General features: G+C 34.1%; 2 protein-coding genes across 2 annotated transcripts; both read left to right on the plus strand.

The window, feature by feature from the left end:
- Positions 1–4,511: 4,511 nt before the first annotated feature.
- LOC128246227 (uncharacterized) lies at positions 4,512–6,148 on the plus strand. The gene is made up of 3 exons (XM_052964420.1): positions 4,512–4,578; positions 5,354–5,600; positions 5,957–6,148. Exons 1-3 carry the CDS (start codon positions 4,512–4,514, stop codon positions 6,015–6,017), a joined length of 375 nt encoding a protein of 124 aa, XP_052820380.1. The 3' UTR covers positions 6,018–6,148.
- A 10,077-nt stretch (positions 6,149–16,225) lies between these two features.
- Positions 16,226–18,585, plus strand: LOC128203784 (uncharacterized). The gene is made up of 3 exons (XM_052905326.1): positions 16,226–16,292; positions 16,775–17,021; positions 17,374–18,585. The coding sequence occupies exons 1-3, from the start codon at positions 16,226–16,228 to the stop codon at positions 17,432–17,434; spliced, it is 375 nt and encodes a 124-aa protein (XP_052761286.1). The 3' UTR covers positions 17,435–18,585.
- Positions 18,586–19,835: the final 1,250 nt, after the last annotated feature.

Here is a 19,835-nt window from a genome sequence, read left to right on the forward strand (position 1 = left end):
ATAAACTTAGATCGTCGGTATTTAGATTTATCAAAAATATATTTCCACGAAATTATGACCGAGTCACTTGAGTCTTTTATTGTGTACTTTTGACACTCAAAAATTAAATACAACTTATATAATCACTTTCTGTTAATAGTGTATTAAATGGCGTTATCCATATGCCTGGATATGCCTGACATAAAGAAGGCAGTCTTACATATCAGAGTAACAGCTATTACATGTTTGACCGTTCAGATACAATAATTTTATTTTAACTGTATAAATGAATGAACTATAATTTGAATGAGAAAATGTGAGCAACTGAAATCGTATTGCATTTTACAGACAAGAGAACATGGCTGCTAATATTCAGGGATAGAAAACAACAACAAATGTTTGGTCTGTAATACGTATGGGCCGATTATTTGCTTGACCTTCTGTTGTTGTTCAGATAAATGTTTTATAAAAGTCTACATCTACACCCTATATCACTATTGGAGACACCTCCAATTGCTAACTGTGTTGCTAGAACAATGCGAAACATATGAGACTCAAAATAAGCTATGATAAATGTACTTTCGTGATTTATTTGGTCAGGACGCTTTAGAAACAGGCTTTAGTTATTGGTAACTCAAACTGATGGAGGACCAAGACACCTTCACCACCTGAGCGTACCGAAATATATATTCAAGCATCGACTTTACTGTACAAAGGTTTGCCTTTCCTACGAAATCCTCAGGGTCATTGGTGTCCTGCTTGTTTTGGATATCCTGATCGTAACTAATAAGGCTCTAGGGTTGCCTTCGAATACAGAAGAGCGGATAAGGTCTATGGGTCACTACTCAAGCGTAAATTGTACGATCTAATTATTTATTCAACTGTATCGATATCGTACTCCCCCGAAACATTGTAACCACCCAAACCAAGAATTGATAATATGATAAATTAATCGATATTTAGTATCAGACTTTCTTCAAACTATGTCTGCATTCAGTTATTTGGTAGATATATATGCGAAATAATGCCAAAACGCCTATTGCGATGCCAGTACGGTATGCGTGTATCGTTTTGAAGATAATAAAATGGTTTCAGAATACGAAATTAAGGTTAATATATACATATAGAAAGCGAGACGTTGTCGAGCTCTTTGGTGAGTTGATTATGATTGTGTATTATATTGTGATGAGTATCAGATTCTTTTTAATGAGCCTAATATCTCAAACTGACAAAGCTATGCCATTTCCCGCGCTACATGCATCAACGAAAATGAAGTTCCCAAAATTATTAAATCTAAAACAAAATATATTTCCGATCGTTTCATTACAATTAGAAGTAAACTAGATACTAAGATGATATCAAATAAGAACCACAAAATAAACAAAATACTTTTGACAAAACATTTCTTTCATATAATTGTTTGTATGTTTAAATTGTTAACACATATGCGGAGAGATACTGTTATATTACAAAGTATGTGTTATAAAAAAACATGATCTATAGTGATGATGATAGTAATATTTTAACGGAAATAAGGTAAAAATGAGACTGAGCTTTTGACCTTGCAAAAATAATAACAATATTTAATTAAGACTTGGGCTGTAGTTTCACTATTTATGATTCATATATTGCTATCTTTGAAGTCGATTACATGGGGGATTATTGTTGCTTGGACAACCCAGTAGTGTTGCACAGGATACGTTGCCTATGTTCATAATTGATAGAAGTAATAATATGCACAGATAACTTTGTCATTACGTTTGCTTATTTTGTTAAGAGTTGCCTTCACTGAATACACATGGGCTTAACATTCAAATGTTCAATGAAGCGCACCAAACTTAATTATCAAATCGTATCATTATTGCCGTATTAAAGCATCAATACGAACGAAATTATAAACCATATCAATTGTATTCTGAATAAAACATATGATGCTTCAAAATGCATTGAGTTAACAATCTTTGTCATCGCCTGCTTCTGCCGAATTATGTATACGCATATTATAAAGAAACCAGATCTCGACTTGTTATTAAAGAAAGAAGGAAACAAACCGTTGCGGGCTCCAGAAATGCTGCTTAAAACGACGTCTTTGCAATAATACAGGCGCTTATATCGAGCCATTTTATCGGTTTATTGTTGTATTTAGGAGTCGATTCATATTCTGAATATTGGTTGATGGAAGGGAACAGAACGAGTGCTGCATCATTTGTGTTGCTATATAAAAATATAAACCAAACATGGCCAACAGAATGTTGTCAATTGTCTGGTTTTCACACGCTGTAATGTAGTGTCTATGTGTCTACGCGATCGAAATAACGTTTTCCGTCTTTCTGGACTATGACAATGGGGATTCAAAGGGTATTGTCCTCTCCAATAAGTCCGAGGAAACATCTTGATACTACATTGCTGAAGGAACCAAAATGAGTTCTAAGATACTGCAAATAATATCTTATTATATGAATCGGTTTTGGGAATCTGTGAGTTTTGTTCCTTCTTGTTCATTGAAAATCTAGAGAGGACATTCAAAATCAATAAGGGGATTTCAAAAGTCATGGGACCGCTTGATAAACCAGTAGTAGTTTATGTTACTTACATTTGCGTGATTCACATATCTCTAAGAACGTACCAGAGTTTCCATAAAACTATTTGACCTTATTGTGTTGCGGGATAATTTATTTGCAAGATGTCGAACCTCTATATTTAAAATTGCATATTTTTGTTACAACCATCTGGGTTTTTTCTAAAGATAGCAAAACGTAATCAATCAACAATTTCATTGGCATTTATGAAACTAATCAGAGAAAATCTGAATGAATAGCGTTTATATATTCGTCAAATGAATAATCATATATCAGTAACATTTTGTATTGATTTGCAACATCTGCAAAATGTCGGGGCATATCAGAGGATAACTAAAACTATTCCATTTAACAATAACTTTTTCGACAAGGACTAATATCGATAATGAACTATGACATTGTCACGGTGTGGGAACGTACACAAGATATTGCGCAATAAGTGTGTACAAACAGAGTTATGCTATACATTTACTGTCCACGCATACTGTATTGTGCTTGTAATATATTTGAATTCAATGCATTTTATCTTTCTATAAAATATTTACGATAAATATTAGCTGTTTAATTTTTGTGGAAATCGTAAGAAACCGGGTTCGCTAGGCTTACAACTTCCTTCGTTTTGTTTTTCTTTCTAATTATTTTTCAAGAAACTGAAACGGGTATTTGAAGGGTAAAAATTAATTGTGTACTAATGTTGAAATGTAAACAACTGTTCTGTTGCAAAATGCTCATGAAAACAATAATTTTACAAAACATTTTGCTTCGTATTGTTTGATCAACTGACAAGCAATGAATGTGATTCAAAACACAGTCCATCAATAGACTATAAAAATTAAAATGGGTTCTTTCACGCAAGGTAAATAAAGATTGTAAAATGTTTCGAAAAATAACGTTTAACCAGTTCTTTACAACTTATAACAATAATTTGGATATGGAGAAGACATTCTATTCATATTAACAATAACATACAAAATATGAGTTTAAGTTAGTATACACACAATTCAAGAAGTACAATGCAATACGGACAGACATAATTGTACTAAAAAGTCAAAATTAATATTAGGTATTAGACCTGTACAATATTCATATTTGCCATAACGATTTCAAATTACTCGTGTCAGTTTTAATCATTATTTTTTTCATTTAAGCATATATTATTTCGATAAAATACATAGATGTGTTCTTGCTGAAAATCGTCGGAAATACAAACGTATGAAACTCTATACAAAAACATGCTTACACCTAAAAATCACATGCTTTGTTTTGAAGATAAATACCATGTTAATCTTTAAAAACGAAGAAATGAGTTGTAAATCGAGCGTTTGTTTATTTCTGGTCGGCAATCTTGATTCATGTATCTGAGACGGTAAATCAATTTATTATATACCCACACGCAATAAATATCGCAAAATACGGTAGTCCGTAGTCCAATATGTTAAAATGACATTTATTATTAAAACAAGTGACTTTTAAGTGGTCTAGCCAGAAATTGAATAATAATCGTAATCGCCTCGTGAAATCTGAATCTGCAAAAATCCACTAGAGTCGAATACAACCTCCAGGATCAAACGCATTACTAATTACCCTATTTTTTCCACCTCTTGGAGGACGGTAAATATTATCATGGTAAATAGCTCGGTACAATCTTGATTTTGTTATATACAATTACTAACCGCCAATTTACCAGAAACATTACCGGCGGTAAAATTTTACCTTGTATAAATCTGTTTATACAATTCGCTACTGGTGAACTTTGTTAATGATCCTTGGGTAATGTGAACTTGATGTTAAAGTCATGTAATTTATTTTATTTTAACCTACACCGGGTAACGATATGATTCGAAATGGTGTACGTTCCCACACCGTGGCCTAGTCGAATAACTCCATAGTGAATGACACACGGTATATAAGGATCCTAGATGCTCATGTCGTTTACTTCACAATTAACCGAGGATGGTGCTGTTACAAAGATGTCTGGTGTTCACGAGCTTGATCTTTATTCTCGAATTCCGAAGTCTTGGTGAGAGTTTTACTATCATGTTAAAGAATATAATCGATAGCATAATACAACAGCAGTATGATGATCTTTAATTAACTTAATATTACTTATGATTTTATGGTGCCTGGATATTCATTTTCTGTTTGTATTGATAGGAAACAATACTTGTACAATATCTCAAGATGTTGTAACTAATTTTGGGCTTCTTTCGGTTGCCGTACGTTGACGTTTATTCAAAACTGATATCTGACACTGCTATATTCATAATGGTTAAGACTTGAGTTTAATTTGGAAAATGCATACTTTGATAAGATTTACCTGTTACGTTTTTACTTTATTTAGGCTTGTTGAGTGAGGTTTGTGCACGTAAACTTACATTTTACTGACCGTTCCAAGGCGGTACCTAACAATCCTTGATAACCATACCTAGTTTTTTTTATTTAGTATATATGCACTGTGCTGTTTGTGGAGTTTTGTGCTGTTTATCCATGTTTTTTGTTTGCCATTTTTTTGTTTTTGTGTTCTTTGTCTTTGGTGTTTATCCAGTACCATTAAACCAGGTTAATGTTTAAAGTTTTGGCTACTGAGCTTGTTTCTGTAGTTTTTCACATAAGTATTGTTCTGAAAAAATGGCATACCCAAGACAGGAAAAGCACAAAAGTGTATTCTTTTAACTTTTCAATGATACAGTCTTAATGATCCATATTTTAGCTATCATGCTCTACTGCTTGCTTTTTTCATGTGTATTTAAGTATTATACTTGGTACTTTTAATAAGAATCTTAGTGTCACTTCAGCTGGTGTTCCACTTGATAGAGGAGAAACTCTGGTAAAGCGGCTGGCGGATGACCTGGCTGTTCTCATTGAATACGAGGTGGCAAACGCAGGAAGCCCTCCGCGATCCGATGACTTGGATCGGCTTAGGCTGCTGCAAGACAGGGTGCGCGTGGCTGAGGCCCTGGGTGTTGTGTCGGGCGACCAGAATGACATCCAGAAGGTGATCCTAGATCTGCAGGACATGGCCGAAAAGCACAGGGCAAAAAGGTAAATCACCATTTACGTGGTCGTTCGCAAATCATTGGGAATTCTTACTCTACGTTAAATTATATTGCATGTACTATATATACAATACAGTTATTCAATTATTGACCGGAAAATAATAAAATAGTTTATTAACAATATAGTGTAGTATCAATCGGGATAATCTTAGCGATTGTGAAATTGTTCTCTAATTGTTTAGAAGCACTCTTTTAATGTATACTATACACAAAGCACCACATTGTAAAATTTAACTTGAAACTTATATAATGTGTCTTTAAATAAACACTTCACCATGTTCACGTGTCTTCGGGTAATACATTGATAACAAGCTTGAATTCATATTTTGTTTCCTCTCGTAGGGGCGGCGATGACTGTGATGTACCGGCTTGGTGTGGTTATAGCGGCAAGTACGAGCCGTAATAATGATGTCATATAGGATGATATGTTACATCTGATTAATCTATCCTGAATTTTGGCTTTATGAACTGTAGATTTCTTGGCTATGAACATGGTATACATATGTATACTTGTGTGTACTTAACATATATCTCTTTTTGTGACTTATAAGACTGGTAGAACATAAGTAACCTATTGGCTGATTTTGGAGATAAGCTGTTATGCTCAATTAAAAACACCTTACACATTTGCGAAACATGGTGCTTGCTTTGTTTTGCATAACCCTTTGAAATACTTGTTTAATAACAGAAAATAATGGTCGTATGCAAACTCTCCCAAGGGTCAATACAGGATCTTAGTTCGAGTATTTGAAAGAGCAATTAAAGAATAAATAAGACTTAGTCTAAGAGACATGTCGAAATTAACCAAAGAAAATTAATGTTATGTGGGTCCAATTGAATATCTATTGTAATGTATTTGGGGTGAGAGTGGTTTACAGAGAGAGAGAGAGAGAGAGAGAGAGTGCTGAGTTTCGAGGTTATCACAGAAAGAAATAGTTTCATAAGTGGCTAACTACGATTACAAATACAATTCATTGTGATCACGAATAATAATAATAATAATAATAATAATAATAATAATAATAATAGCAACAATAATAATAATAATAATAATAACAACAACATATATTCTTAAAACTACGCCTTATACAAAAACAATAAAACATATTCTTACAACAACAATAACAACAACACCACCACCACCAATTCTTAAAACTAAAATATTCTCTATATTTATCTTGGTCGGATTGTGTCCACGAGGGTGAATTGTTATACTATCGTAAATGCTCGACTATATCAGGCAAGCTCGGAACAGAACTATGTTTAAACCGAAGCTCTTCTAGCACTGCGGTATTCACTGCTTGCCCGAAATTTAGCCATTGAAAGCGTTGGAAATACTTTTTCCAGTACATCTGTCTATGCCAACACAACTCACAACAACAAACACAATGCCATCTAGCTTTACTAGGCATACACCAACTATTACGGTGCCAACAAGAACCAATACTATTCATACTTATACCACTAATACCCGTACAGCAACAACATAAAGAAAATAAAACAACTATCTCTACAACAACCGCCACTGCGCCTACAACTGCAGCCAACTAACAGCAACAACAACAACAGAAACGACAACAACATAATCAACCAGATGGTTTTATTGCCGTGAAAATAACAGCAGTGCAAATATCATGCGCTAAAAGCGTTACAAATGCTTTCAGAAAAATAAGCTTTTTGGCATAAAACATCAATTTTCGAACGTAAATATGAAATATTTGTCAGCAGTCTTATATCACTGGGTGTTAGACATTAACGCAAAAGAACTAGCTCATTCTAAGACAAAACTTCATAAAAACATTGTCAAAACGGTCCATCTTTTAGAAGGCAGCTTTAATTAATGATTACAACTTTCATTCAAATTTGCTCAAAATGTGTGGTGAAGAACCGTGTTGATGCGTATGAAAACGATTTATATACGCGAATGATTCACTTATTTCAAATTTAACAGTTTGAATATTTCTGTGTTTGATATAAACGTCATGGTTACTTTGTTACAACATTACTATAAAATAAAACAAAAATACTGAGGAGATGTAAATGAAATGACTCGGGTCATCCCGTTGACTGAATACAGAATGGCGGCACCCACTATATCGTCAATTACTATTACCCTTTACCGCACACATAACACTACGATGTTAACACATAAATAGCAAGAAGTTAGATCGTCTGTATGCGGACACGTGGGTCTTTTTATTGTGTACTTTTGACAGACAAAGATTAAATACAATCTATATAAATAATCACTTTCTTTTTTCAATAGTGTAATGAGGTTACCATTATGTCTACAAGGGGAAGGACAGAAGAACATAACCTTCAATATCAGAGTTACAGCTATAAAATAACAAATGGGGAAAAACAGAAACCATGGAACACATGTTTGACCATCTAGTTACTATAAGTTAACCTTTTTGATTTGTATGATTGAATGAAACGTATTTCACAGTGTGAGCAAATGAAATCATTTTGAGAACACGGTAAAATTGTTAGAAGCTTAATCTCTGATTGAGTCAGTATATTTCGATATATTTAGGGATAAATAAGCAACACGTTACTGGTTGCAACTGGACTCAATAATATTTTGAAAGTGCCTCCAAGACAGATAACGTTGTTAAAAAGTATCTTCACTACAACTGTTGACTGTTAACACATTTTGCTTCTATGGTGAACCATTTCGATAGATATATTGTTTTTAAAGCGTAACATAACACCATCCAAAATATGATATATCTTTGGTGCGCGACTGCGGCAAAACCCCTTCTGTTATTTCTTGGCTATGTTTAGATCTTTCAATGTTTCCAACGATTCTTTTTTTAATGTTACCCAAAGTGAAAATGTTTTAATAATTTAAAGAAAGCGACTGAGAGGACTTAAAGTGGGGGCATGTTACTCGTATTTTCTATAATGAAAGCTGTGTTTATTAGTCCACCGTTAAGTTTAATGATAGTGGTTTAGATAAAGAATCCAGAAAATGTTACAGCGTTTTGCTGATGATGTTTCGGTTTAATACACAGTTTATATTCACAATACTCAGATTTTTCAAGCTTAATTGCTTTTAACATTTTAACGCGTTATTACACAGCAACACACATTGTTTAAGCTTTACTGTACGGATGATCAAGGCAAAAAAAAATGATGTTACACTGAATGTCCATTGTTTAACGCCATAGACATTGCCAGTAACATCTCTAGTATGAACATAGGGATTCAATAGTTATAATATCTGTCATGTGTTTTCGTTCCGGATCGAAAAATCCGACCCGAGGGCACCTGCGTTACCAGGTAACGAGGCTTGCCGAGTTACCGGCTACGCAGCGTGCCCGACGGTCGGATTTTTCGATCCGGAACGGACACACATGATAGATATTTTTTCTAGCATACCTTGAATTACACTTTTTTGTGAAAAATGCATAGAAAAGCGCAGTTTTGTAAATTTCACCAAAAAGCACGTGCGATGATGTAAGCTGACGTCATGACGCGCATTAATATTTATTCGCTGCATACGTCAAGAAGTTACTTTAGTATCACGTCTTTTAAGGGTTATTTTGTTTTGTTTTGAAGGTGTTTTTTTTGTAATGATAGTTATGGAACTCATCTATTGATATCTCATAATTATGGTTACATTAAATGTAAAATAAAATAAATGAAAAGTATTACGTCACAGCGCGTGACTCATCTGGCATGGGGGATGCCAGATGGGATTTTCCAGCACGGCTGACGTCACCGGAAATGCCTATCCGGTGTGCTAGAATATTAGTTATGGACGTATAAATAATTTATACAGCATGCCGTAGTTAATTATAAAAAAGCAATGTTCTTATTAGTTTTCTTTGTTCTAAGTATATACGTGTGCTTTAACTATTTTAGCATTAGGTCTGTAGGTCCATTGACCTAGCAAATGTATCATACATACCCTCCGATCAACAGCCAAAAATTAGAGAGAAACTTAAATCAGTGTTAGGCTATAAGGGCTTAATCCTGGCACGTTATTGCATTCCAATGTTTTGTAGTTATAACCAACATCATTGAATGAATATATTCTGCCAAAGCCTGTACAATCCATCATCCCAACCGAGGTTTGACTCCATGACCAAGGGAGATAATTAGAATAATTGATCTTGCTAGTTTCATTCATGGTTAAGACCAATATTACGAACGCAACATAAGTCAGAAGTATGCCTCCTAAAAAATTCCGCCAAAGCAAATTTGTGGGTCTACTTCTGAACAAATTTGCCCCACAAATTTTTATCTAATGTTCAACGTATTTGACTGCAGAAGCATCATTGAGGAACTAGGTTATAGCTGCCTATAGCTACGTATATATTCAAAATCTGAAAGTTTTAACATTCCTAGCTCCATGGATAAGAGCTAATTGCCGCCCGGTTTAAAAAAAATAACTTTTGAAACACTCGTTTTCATTTGCATCCAATCCACTATGGGCTTTACCCGCTCGAGCAACGAGTACCAGTTTGTTGGTCTGATATCTATTTTATAAGAGTCGAAAGTGCAGCTCTCTATCCGCTATATGTCACTATTGGAGACACCGCCCAATGCAAACTCTGTGGCTCGACCAATGCAAAAACTATGAGACTTGAAATTAGCATATGATGAACGTACTTTCGTGAAATATCTGGTGAGAACCCTGAGATTTGAGCCTAAGATATTTGCAACCCAAAAAAGGGAGGAACAGGAAACCTTCAGTACCTGGCGTACCGAGATATAATCAAGTATCGACTTTATTGTACAAAGGTTTGACTTTAATTCGACATTCTCAGGGTTATGGGTGTTCTGCTAGATATTGTAACTTATAAGGCTCTATTGTTGCCTTCGAATACAGAAAAGCGGCTGCACAGTGGTTCTGGTGAAGTACCTGATAACGCAAGCTGGCTTATTCAAGTCGTTGGCACGATTGTTAGCGAGAGTGTGGTATTGTGATACGGAGAAATCCGGAGAAACCGGAGGGAACCAACTTTTGTAAATAATTGGAATATTATCTGCTATACGTTTAAATTATTTTATAAATATGCAAACAATTAATTAATTATGAATCTAGATATTAAACTTTTTTTTAATTACGACTGGAAATCAAACTGGTCTCCTGGAAAATATTAACTTGCTAAAAAGGCCGTGGATAAAGCAAAAAGCAAAAAGCGGTGGAATGAAATTGTTTGTGTTTGCTTTACCTTATACATATAACATGCTTTTGGTCAGGGTTTGATGAGATATACTCATGCTTAAGAGCGGACTAGGTTTATCGGTCACTACCCAGCGTTAATAGTACGATAGCAAAACAGTGTTACCACCCAAACCAAAACTAGATGATATGATAAATTAATCAATATTAAGCATGTGAGCCATATATTCAAAGTGTTAATACGTGGTAAGTGCGAAGCATTTATCAATGTTCTGCAATGACGTAAGACGCAAAAATAACCAACAGCCGGAAGATCCAGTACTAGCAAGAAAATACGGATTTTGAAGCAAAACGCGTCCTAGCGGCTGGTAATGAAGGCTGAAAGGAAGAATAGGAAAGGGCTTGAAGTGAGGACATTAACATTTAGATTGAACTATTTTATTTGAAAAAACAGTGTCTTTAAATCATAATTTAAAATAAGTGCATGTCTTGTTTGAATAAGACCTATTATTGTTTGCAACTCAATTGTTAACACACATGCGGAGTGATACTGTTATATTACACATGTGTTATAAAGAAAAATACTAAGTTAGTTATATTTAAACGGAAATATGGTATATCATGTGAAAATGATATAAAGTACATTACTTTTTATGTATGTAATTTTGACGATATTTTACGTTATCAAGATGAATGACTACGCAATTTGCTAGGACAACCCATACAGTGTTATAAATGGTGCGTTGCCTATGTCCATAACTGATATAAGTTATTATATAATCAGATTAATTTGTCATTACGTTTGCTTATAAGCGAGCCTTTTTTAGTGATTGGTTTATGAGATCGTACTGGAGACGGAAATGATTGATTTTTGCCTTTCGATTGTAAGCGTATGCACAGACAAGTGTTGTTGAAAATTTAGAATAATAGAATGATACTTTTTTGACTACTGTTAGAGTGATTTCGATTTATCTTTTGTAAAAATGTTTTTCTTTAACCTAATTGGTAAAAGGTGTAAAGAAATAATGTATTTTTTTTCCATTTCGAGGCGTATAAACAAAGGCCCGGAGGTCAATAACTCCTTTCAATTTTTGGACATGCGCAAAGAATGGTAGGGTATAAAAGACTGGCCGGACCGGACCAAATGTAATCTCCCAACTGTTACGGAAATCTTTCGGAAAATTCCTTATTTTGTGTTGGTATAAAAAGACTGGCCGGACCGGACCAAATTAAAATACGCATTGCTTTGTTTTATAGATATTGAATCTATTCTAAAATATATTTTATTATGTCTGTCTGTGCGTATGTTTGTGCATCTGTCTGTATGTATGTCTGCATGTGCGTCTTATGTGCATGCACGACTATGTGCGGCTGTCTGTGCGCCTGTAAGTATGTCTGTCTGTATATATGTATATATGTATATATATATATGTCTGTCTGTATGTATATATGTCCGTCTGTTCGCCTGTCTGGGCGTTTGTATGTGCGTTCGTATGTTTGTATGCCCGTATGTTTGATTGTCTGTGAAACTGTCTGTGCGTCTGTATGAATGTCTGTATGTATGTATGTATGTATGTATGTATGTATGTATGTATGTATGTATGTTTGTGCGTCTGTCTTTCTGTATTATTATTATTATTATTATTATTATTATTATTATTATTATTATTATTATTATTATTATAACTATGATTAACTATGATTATTATTATTATTATTATTATTATTATTATTATTATTGTAACCTTACATAATAAAATGAATTGATTAATAAATAAAAATATATGAAACATAGCAATGCGTATTCTAATTTGGTCCGAAAATAAGGTAAACTTCCGAACGATTTCCGTAACTGTTCGGAGATATTAGTTGGTCCGGTTTTTTCATTCTGATTGAAGAAGCTGAAACAAAGACGGGTATGTAATTAATGCTTTCTTTAACGGATTGAGTTATTGACGTCATATATGCTACGTCTGAAGGCAATATTTTGCTTAAAATGAAGACTTAAATCAAAGATAACCTTTCTTTTACTACACCATTTAAAATAAAACAAAGGGCAGTCTATGCCGCTTAAAGAGCCCCGCCTCCGTTTTATTACCGGAGTTTGATAAGGTAAATTGTTTAATCGAACACTTAGACAAACCTGTCACCTGTGTCACCGCCTGCTTCTGACAAATTATGTTTACGCATATAATAAAGAAATCAGGTCCCGACATGTTACTGAAGAAAGAAGCAAAACGTTGCGGGCTCCCGAAATGCTTCTTCATAACGACGTCTTTGCAGTAATACAGGCGCTTATATCGAGCCATTTTATCAATTCAACGTCGATTCATTTCCTGAATATAGGTTGACGACAGGAAAGTATGAGTACCGCATCATATATAAAACCTAATACAAAACATGGCCAACATTGTGCTGGGTTTTGCACGCTGTAATGTACTGTATATGTGTACGCGGTCCAAATAACACTTTCCGTCTTCCTGGACTCACACAAAGTGTATCAACGGGTACGGTCCTCTCCAAAATATCCGATAACAACATCAACATTGAAGGAACCAAAATGAGCTTTACAAAACAACACATGTAAACCAAATCTTATCATATGAATCAGTTTTGGGAATCGGATCTATCTGCGAGTTTGGTTCCTTCCAGTGCATTGAAAGTCTAGAGAGGAACATTTAAAATCAATACGGGGATTCAAAAGTCATGAATGTACTGTGGTCGCTGAATAACCAGTAGTCGTTTTTTGTAACTTACATTTGTGTTATTCACATATCTCTAAGAACGTACGAGGGTTTCCATAAACCTATTTGACCTTATTGTATTCTGGTTTTATTCATTTGCACGATGTCGAATCTCTATATTCAAAATTACATATGTTTGTTTGAGCCATATGTTGTTTTTATCTATGGATAGAAAAAAGTACTCAACCAACCATTTCTTTGGCATTGATGAAGCTTCTCAGAGAAAATCGGAATGAATAGTCGTTCATATATACGTCAAATTACTAATCATACATCAGTGACATTTGCTATTGATTTGCAACAGCTGCCAAATGTCGGGGCATGCCAGAGGATAACTAAAACTATTCCATTGAACAAATACCTTTTTCGACAAGGACAAATGTTGATGATTGACTTTAACGTTGTCACGGTGCGAGAACGTCCACAGGGTAATACGCAATACGTGCGTACAACTAAACATTTACTGTCAGCGTATTATACTGTATTGTGCTTGACAAACATGTTCAAACAGGGTTATTCTATACATTTACTGTCAGCGTATAACTGTATTGTGCTTGACATACATGTACAATTAAGGGTATTCTGTACATTTACTGTCAGTGTATAACTGTATTGTGCTTGACATACATGTACAAACAGGGGTATTCTAAACATTTACTGTCAGCGTATAATTGTATTGTGCTTGACATACATGTACACACAGAGTTATTATATACATTCACTGTCAGCGTATAACTGTATTGTGCTTGACATACATGTTCAAACTGGGGTATTCTATACATTTACTGTCGGCGTATTACTGTATTGTGCTTGACATACATGTACAAACAGGGGTATTCTATACATTTACTGTCGGCGTATTACTGTATTATTCTTGAAATACATGTACAAGCAGGGGTATTCGATACATTTATTGTCAGCGTATTATACTGTATTGTGCTTGACATACATGTACAAGTAGAGATACTCTATACATTTAATGTCAGCGTATAACTGTATTGTTCTTGACATACATGTACAAACAGGGGTATTCTATACATTTACTGTCAGCGTACAACTGTATTGTGCTTGCCATACATATACAAACAGGGGTATTCTATATATTTACTGTCAGCGTATAATTGTATTGTGCTTGACATACATATACAAACAGGGGTATTCTATACATTTACTGTCAGCGTACAACTGTATTGTGCTTGCCATACATATACAAACAGGGGTATTCTATATATTTACTGTCAGCGTATAATTGTATTGTGCTTGACATACATATACAAACAGGGGTATTCTATATATTTACTGTCAGCGTATAATTGTATTGTGCTTGACATACATGTACAAACAGAGTTATTCTATACATTTACTGTCAGAGTATAACTACACTGTGCTTAAATACATGTACAAACAGGGGTATTCTATACATTTACTGTCAGCGTACAACTGTATTGTGCTTGACATACATATACAAACAGGGGTATTCTATATATTTACTGTCAGCGTATAATTGTATTGTGCTTGACATACATGTACAAACAGAGTTATTCTATACATTTACTGTCAGCGTATAACTACACTGTGCTTAAATGCATGTACAAACAGGGGTATTCTATACATTTACTGTCGGTGTATAACAGTATTGTGCTTGACATACATGTACAAACAGAGTTATTCTATACATTTACTGGCGGTGTATAACAGTATTGTGCTTGACATACATGTACAAACAGGGGTATTATATACATTTACTGTCAGCGTAGTACTGTATTGTGCTTGACATACATGTACAAACATGATTATTCTATACATTTACTGTCAGCGTATTACTGTATTGTGCTTGAAACACATTTAATTCCAATGCATTTTATCGTTCTATAAAATGTTAACGGTTGGTATTAGTTGTTAAATCGTTTGCGGCAATCTTAAGAAACGGGTTCGCTACATTTTCAACTTCCTTCGTTTTGTTTTTCTTTCTAATTATGTTTCAAGAAACTGAAATGGGTATTTGACGGGTAAAACTTAAATGTTTACTTATGTTGAAATGTAAGCAACTGTTGGGTTATATCTGCAAGCAAATTGCTCGTAAAAACAATAACTCCACAAAACTTTTCGCTTCGTATTGTTTGATCAACTGACCAGCAATGAATTTAATTGAAAGCACAGTCCATCCTTAGACCGTAGAAATGCTAATTAAAATGGGTTCTTTCACGCAAGGTAAATAAAGATTTTAAGATTTTTCGAAAAATAACGTTAAACCTTTTCTTTACAACCTATCAAAGTAAATTTGGATGGATATGGACATATAAGACATTTTATTCATATTAACGATAACATACAAACTATTTGTTTAAATTTAGATACACACAATTCAAGAAGTATATCAGTTTTAATAAAAAAAAATCTCATTTAAGCTAACATTATTTGAATGAAAAACATATGTGTTCTTGTCATATTTGGAAATACGGTCGGAATTACATACGTGTGGAACTCTATACAAAACATGCTGACACCTTAAATCTGTTATCTGTTAACGCTCTATGAGTAATTAGAACTTGATGTAATGTGATTTCGTGTTAATGAGGAATCGCCAACTTCACATTCCCCAGGTAACGATTTGATTCGAAATGGTGTACGTTCCCACACCGTGGCCTAGTCGAATAACTCCAAAGTGAATGACACACGGTATATAAGGATCCTAGATGCTCATGTCGTTTACTTCACAAATAACCGAGGATGGTGCTGTTACAAAGATATCTGGTGTTCACGAGCTTGATCTTAATTCTCGAATTCCGAAATCTTGGTGAGATTTTTACTATCAAGTTAAAGAATATAATCGATAGCATAATACAACAGCAGTATGATAATCTTTAATTAACTTAATGTTACTTTACTTGATCTTAATTTTTTTTATGGTGCCTGGTTATTCATTTTCTGTTTGTATTGATATGAAACAATACTTGTACAATATCTCAAGATGTTGCAACTAATTTTGGGCTTCTTTCGGTTGCCGTACGTTGACGGTTATCCAAAACTGATATCTGATACTGCTATATTCATAATGGTTAAGACTTGAGTTTAATTTAGAAAATGCATACTTTGATAAGATTTACCTGTTACGTTTTTACTTTATTTAGGCTTGTTGAGTGAGGTTTGTGTACGTAAACTTACATTTTACAGTTTTAATGATCCATATTTTTACTATCATGCTCTACTGCTCGCTTTTCACATGTGTATTTAATTATTATCTTGGTACTTTTAATAAGAATCTTAGGGTCACTTCAGCTGGTGTTCCACTTGATAGAGGAGAAACTCTGGTAAGGCGGCTGGCGGATGACCTAGCTGTTCTCATTGAATACGAGGTGGCAAACGCAGGAAGCCCTCCGCGATCCGATGACTTGGATCGGCTTAGGCTGCTACAAGACAGGGTGCGCGTGGCTGAGGCCCTGGGTGTCGTGTCGGGCGACCAGAATGACATCCAGAAGGTGATCCAAGAATTGCAGGACATGGCCGAAAAGCACAGAGCAAAAAGGTAAATCACCATTTACGTGTTGTTTGCAGATCGTTGGGAATTTTTACTCTGCGTTAAATTTTAGTACATGTACTATATACAATACAGTTTTGCAATTATTGACTGGAAAAAAATAAAATAGTTACTAACAATATAGTGTAGTATCAATCGGGATAATCTCAGCGATTGTGAAATTGTTCTCTAATTGTTTAGAAGCACTCTTTTAATGTTTATTATACACAAAGGACCAAATTTTAAAATTTAACTGGAAACTTATATTATGTGTCTTTAAATAAACACTTCACCATGTTCAAGTGTCTTCGGGTAATACATTGATAACAAGCTTGAATTCATATTGTGTTTCCTCTCGTAGGGCCGGAGATGACTGTAAAGTACCGGCTTGGTGTGGTTTTGGCGGCAAGGACGAGCAGTAATAAGGATTTCATATAGTACAAAAAAAATAAAAATGAATTTCACTATTTTTTCAAAATTATTTTCCCGACCGTATTGATTTTGGTGCGAAACGAAAGAAAAATGCACAGATAAGAGTACGAATGCAGTAGATCTCGACTGGTTTGTTGTTCCGTGGCCGTATTTGCCAATTTATAGTGATAGCATGTGAGCCAGTCAACTGTTATGGCAGCGCCGATGGCAATGGCGGAATTGACGATAGCAGTCATTCTTTGTATGAAATAATTAATTAAAATATGCAGGAGTTGTTAAAATAACAATAGCAATAAACATTGGCAAATTTAACAGCCGACACAAACAATAACTGTCACGCGATTGTTGTTATTCCCCGCCAATTTAGGTCATGAAAATATTGTTGTTTATAGATAAAAAATAAAATTGTCAGCGGCTGCCATCGAATTAGTAGACACAAATATCTGTAAATTATGTGTGCGAAAAACATTTTATAACATTTTATGGTTAAATATCAAATAACAGTGCACTAAGTGTGAGTGGTGAAATCGAAAGTAAAATTTCTAAGTTGACACCGGTGACCTAGTTTCACAAGTTCGGTCGATGGTGTTTATGGATTTGAAATCACAAAATGGTTTGGAAATACTTGTTATTGAGTCAATGTAAAGCTTGTGTTTATTCTAGATTACATGTTTATTCATGTTTGGGTTAATAGTAGAGTAAAAACAATGAAAGAGTTGAACACATGTCTCAATGACATTTTAATACTAATGCCATGAGTTGTGTGCAAAACATTTAGATAAAATAACACGGAAAACTATTTTGAATAAGTCCATTTCAATTTGTAATGAACTTGATATTTCACTATAATTGAGATTTGTTGTTGTAACCAAGGAATACTCTTTAAAATAAAAAATAAACAAGCATGAAGTATAGATGTGCTGTGAACTCGTGTATACACAAAATGGCGGAGTTGGAAGAAGATGAAAATATCCGATACATAATTATGGATTTCTCTGTTACTATCATTGGTACATAAAGTTAAGTCACATGCTAGATTTATTATTTTGTTATGTGATTTTTATGTACTGATGTGGTAATTTGCTGCAAGATTTGAATTTGAAATGGATTTGTTGAACATCCCATGATAAATATCCCGGTCCGAAAATATCCGAACTTAGCATGGATCGAGTTACACACAACTAGGACCCACCATAGTAGAGGTTATTAAAACGCAAATCTAGGTCTAGTTTGGTGTTTAGTTTTTCAGGAATTGCTTTCACAAAGTTAAAGCTCAAATGTCTTCATAAAATGTTACTTCCTTATTTACAAAATTGGTAATTATTTCACTTTATTGGCATTTTCCAATATTGAAATAACTGAAACAATGTTTAGAAAATAGTATGTATTGTTTTAATACAGTGCAATTTTTTGTATTTTAATGCGTAAGATTGCCTTCTCTTTTTTCAATTTAATATTGTTCAGTTTAGTGTTCTGCATTCACTTTTGCTTTAACATACCCTTGAAGCTTAAAAAATGTCTTGCTGAGTGATATTCAATGTATCTTTGATAAAAAGTGTAGTTTATACATGTAAACATGTTTTATAGTCAATTTCATTGATGTTTTATATGCACAGTATGTAAGATTTAAACTGTGTGTTTAATTAGAACTTTGAAACTTTGAGTGTATTTAAACATGCATTAATAGCAGTTTAAAAATTTAAAATATCATGTAAATGATATAAATTTTCAATGTTTTTATGTTGTTCTCTGATTTTTACCCTTTAAGAGTATGTTTTGTGACTTTTTTCCTTTTTTTTTTTTTTTTTTTCGACCGCCCGGTGGACATTTTTCCCAAAAATTCTTGTAAACCAAAAAATAAAAAAGGAGTGGACTAACGGAGAAAATATGGTCGTTTGCACACTCTCCCAAGGGTCATTCAGGATCTTAGGTCGAGTATTTGAGAGAGAGAAAGAGGGGGGGGGGGGTCGAGGTTTAAACACACTTTATTGTAACGACTGATTACCGAAAGGAATAGATCTATAAGTGGCTAACTACCAGTGCATTTACAATGTTCGGTAATCACGAGTTAATTTTTGTTTGTTTCACCGAAATTCAGTAAACATTCTGTGTCCCTTCTGCTATAGACAATATGATTGGACGACTGCGTTATAAACATAAAGACGTGAGGTAAACTATTGAAGCCATGTTTAACGCGGCACGATGGACCCCGTGTTCAACATTTATAAGAGCAGAGAAAAAGATCAACCAGATGGTTTTTATGCCGTGAAAATAACAGCAGTGCAAATAACATAATATTTCACCGAAAAGCATAAAAGTGACGATTATTCTTTCACTTGGTATCTGTAACTAACAGTGTCTGTATACCACGTGATATATTACGTCATAAAT

This window comes from Mya arenaria, chromosome 9 (assembly GCF_026914265.1).
Source record: "Mya arenaria isolate MELC-2E11 chromosome 9, ASM2691426v1".
Classification (NCBI taxonomy): Eukaryota; Metazoa; Mollusca; class Bivalvia; order Myida; family Myidae; genus Mya; species Mya arenaria.

Coding starts and splice junctions, on each gene's coding strand:
- LOC128246227 (XM_052964420.1), top strand. CDS start 4,512: ATGGTGCTGTTACAAAGATGTCTGGTGTTCACGAGCTTGATCTTTATT. Junction 4,579..5,353: donor TCTCGAATTCCGAAGTCTTG/GTGAGAGTTTTA, acceptor GTGTCACTTCAG/CTGGTGTTCCACTTGATAGA. Junction 5,601..5,956: donor GAAAAGCACAGGGCAAAAAG/GTAAATCACCAT, acceptor TTCCTCTCGTAG/GGGCGGCGATGACTGTGATG.
- LOC128203784 (XM_052905326.1), top strand. CDS start 16,226: ATGGTGCTGTTACAAAGATATCTGGTGTTCACGAGCTTGATCTTAATT. Junction 16,293..16,774: donor TCTCGAATTCCGAAATCTTG/GTGAGATTTTTA, acceptor GGGTCACTTCAG/CTGGTGTTCCACTTGATAGA. Junction 17,022..17,373: donor GAAAAGCACAGAGCAAAAAG/GTAAATCACCAT, acceptor TTCCTCTCGTAG/GGCCGGAGATGACTGTAAAG.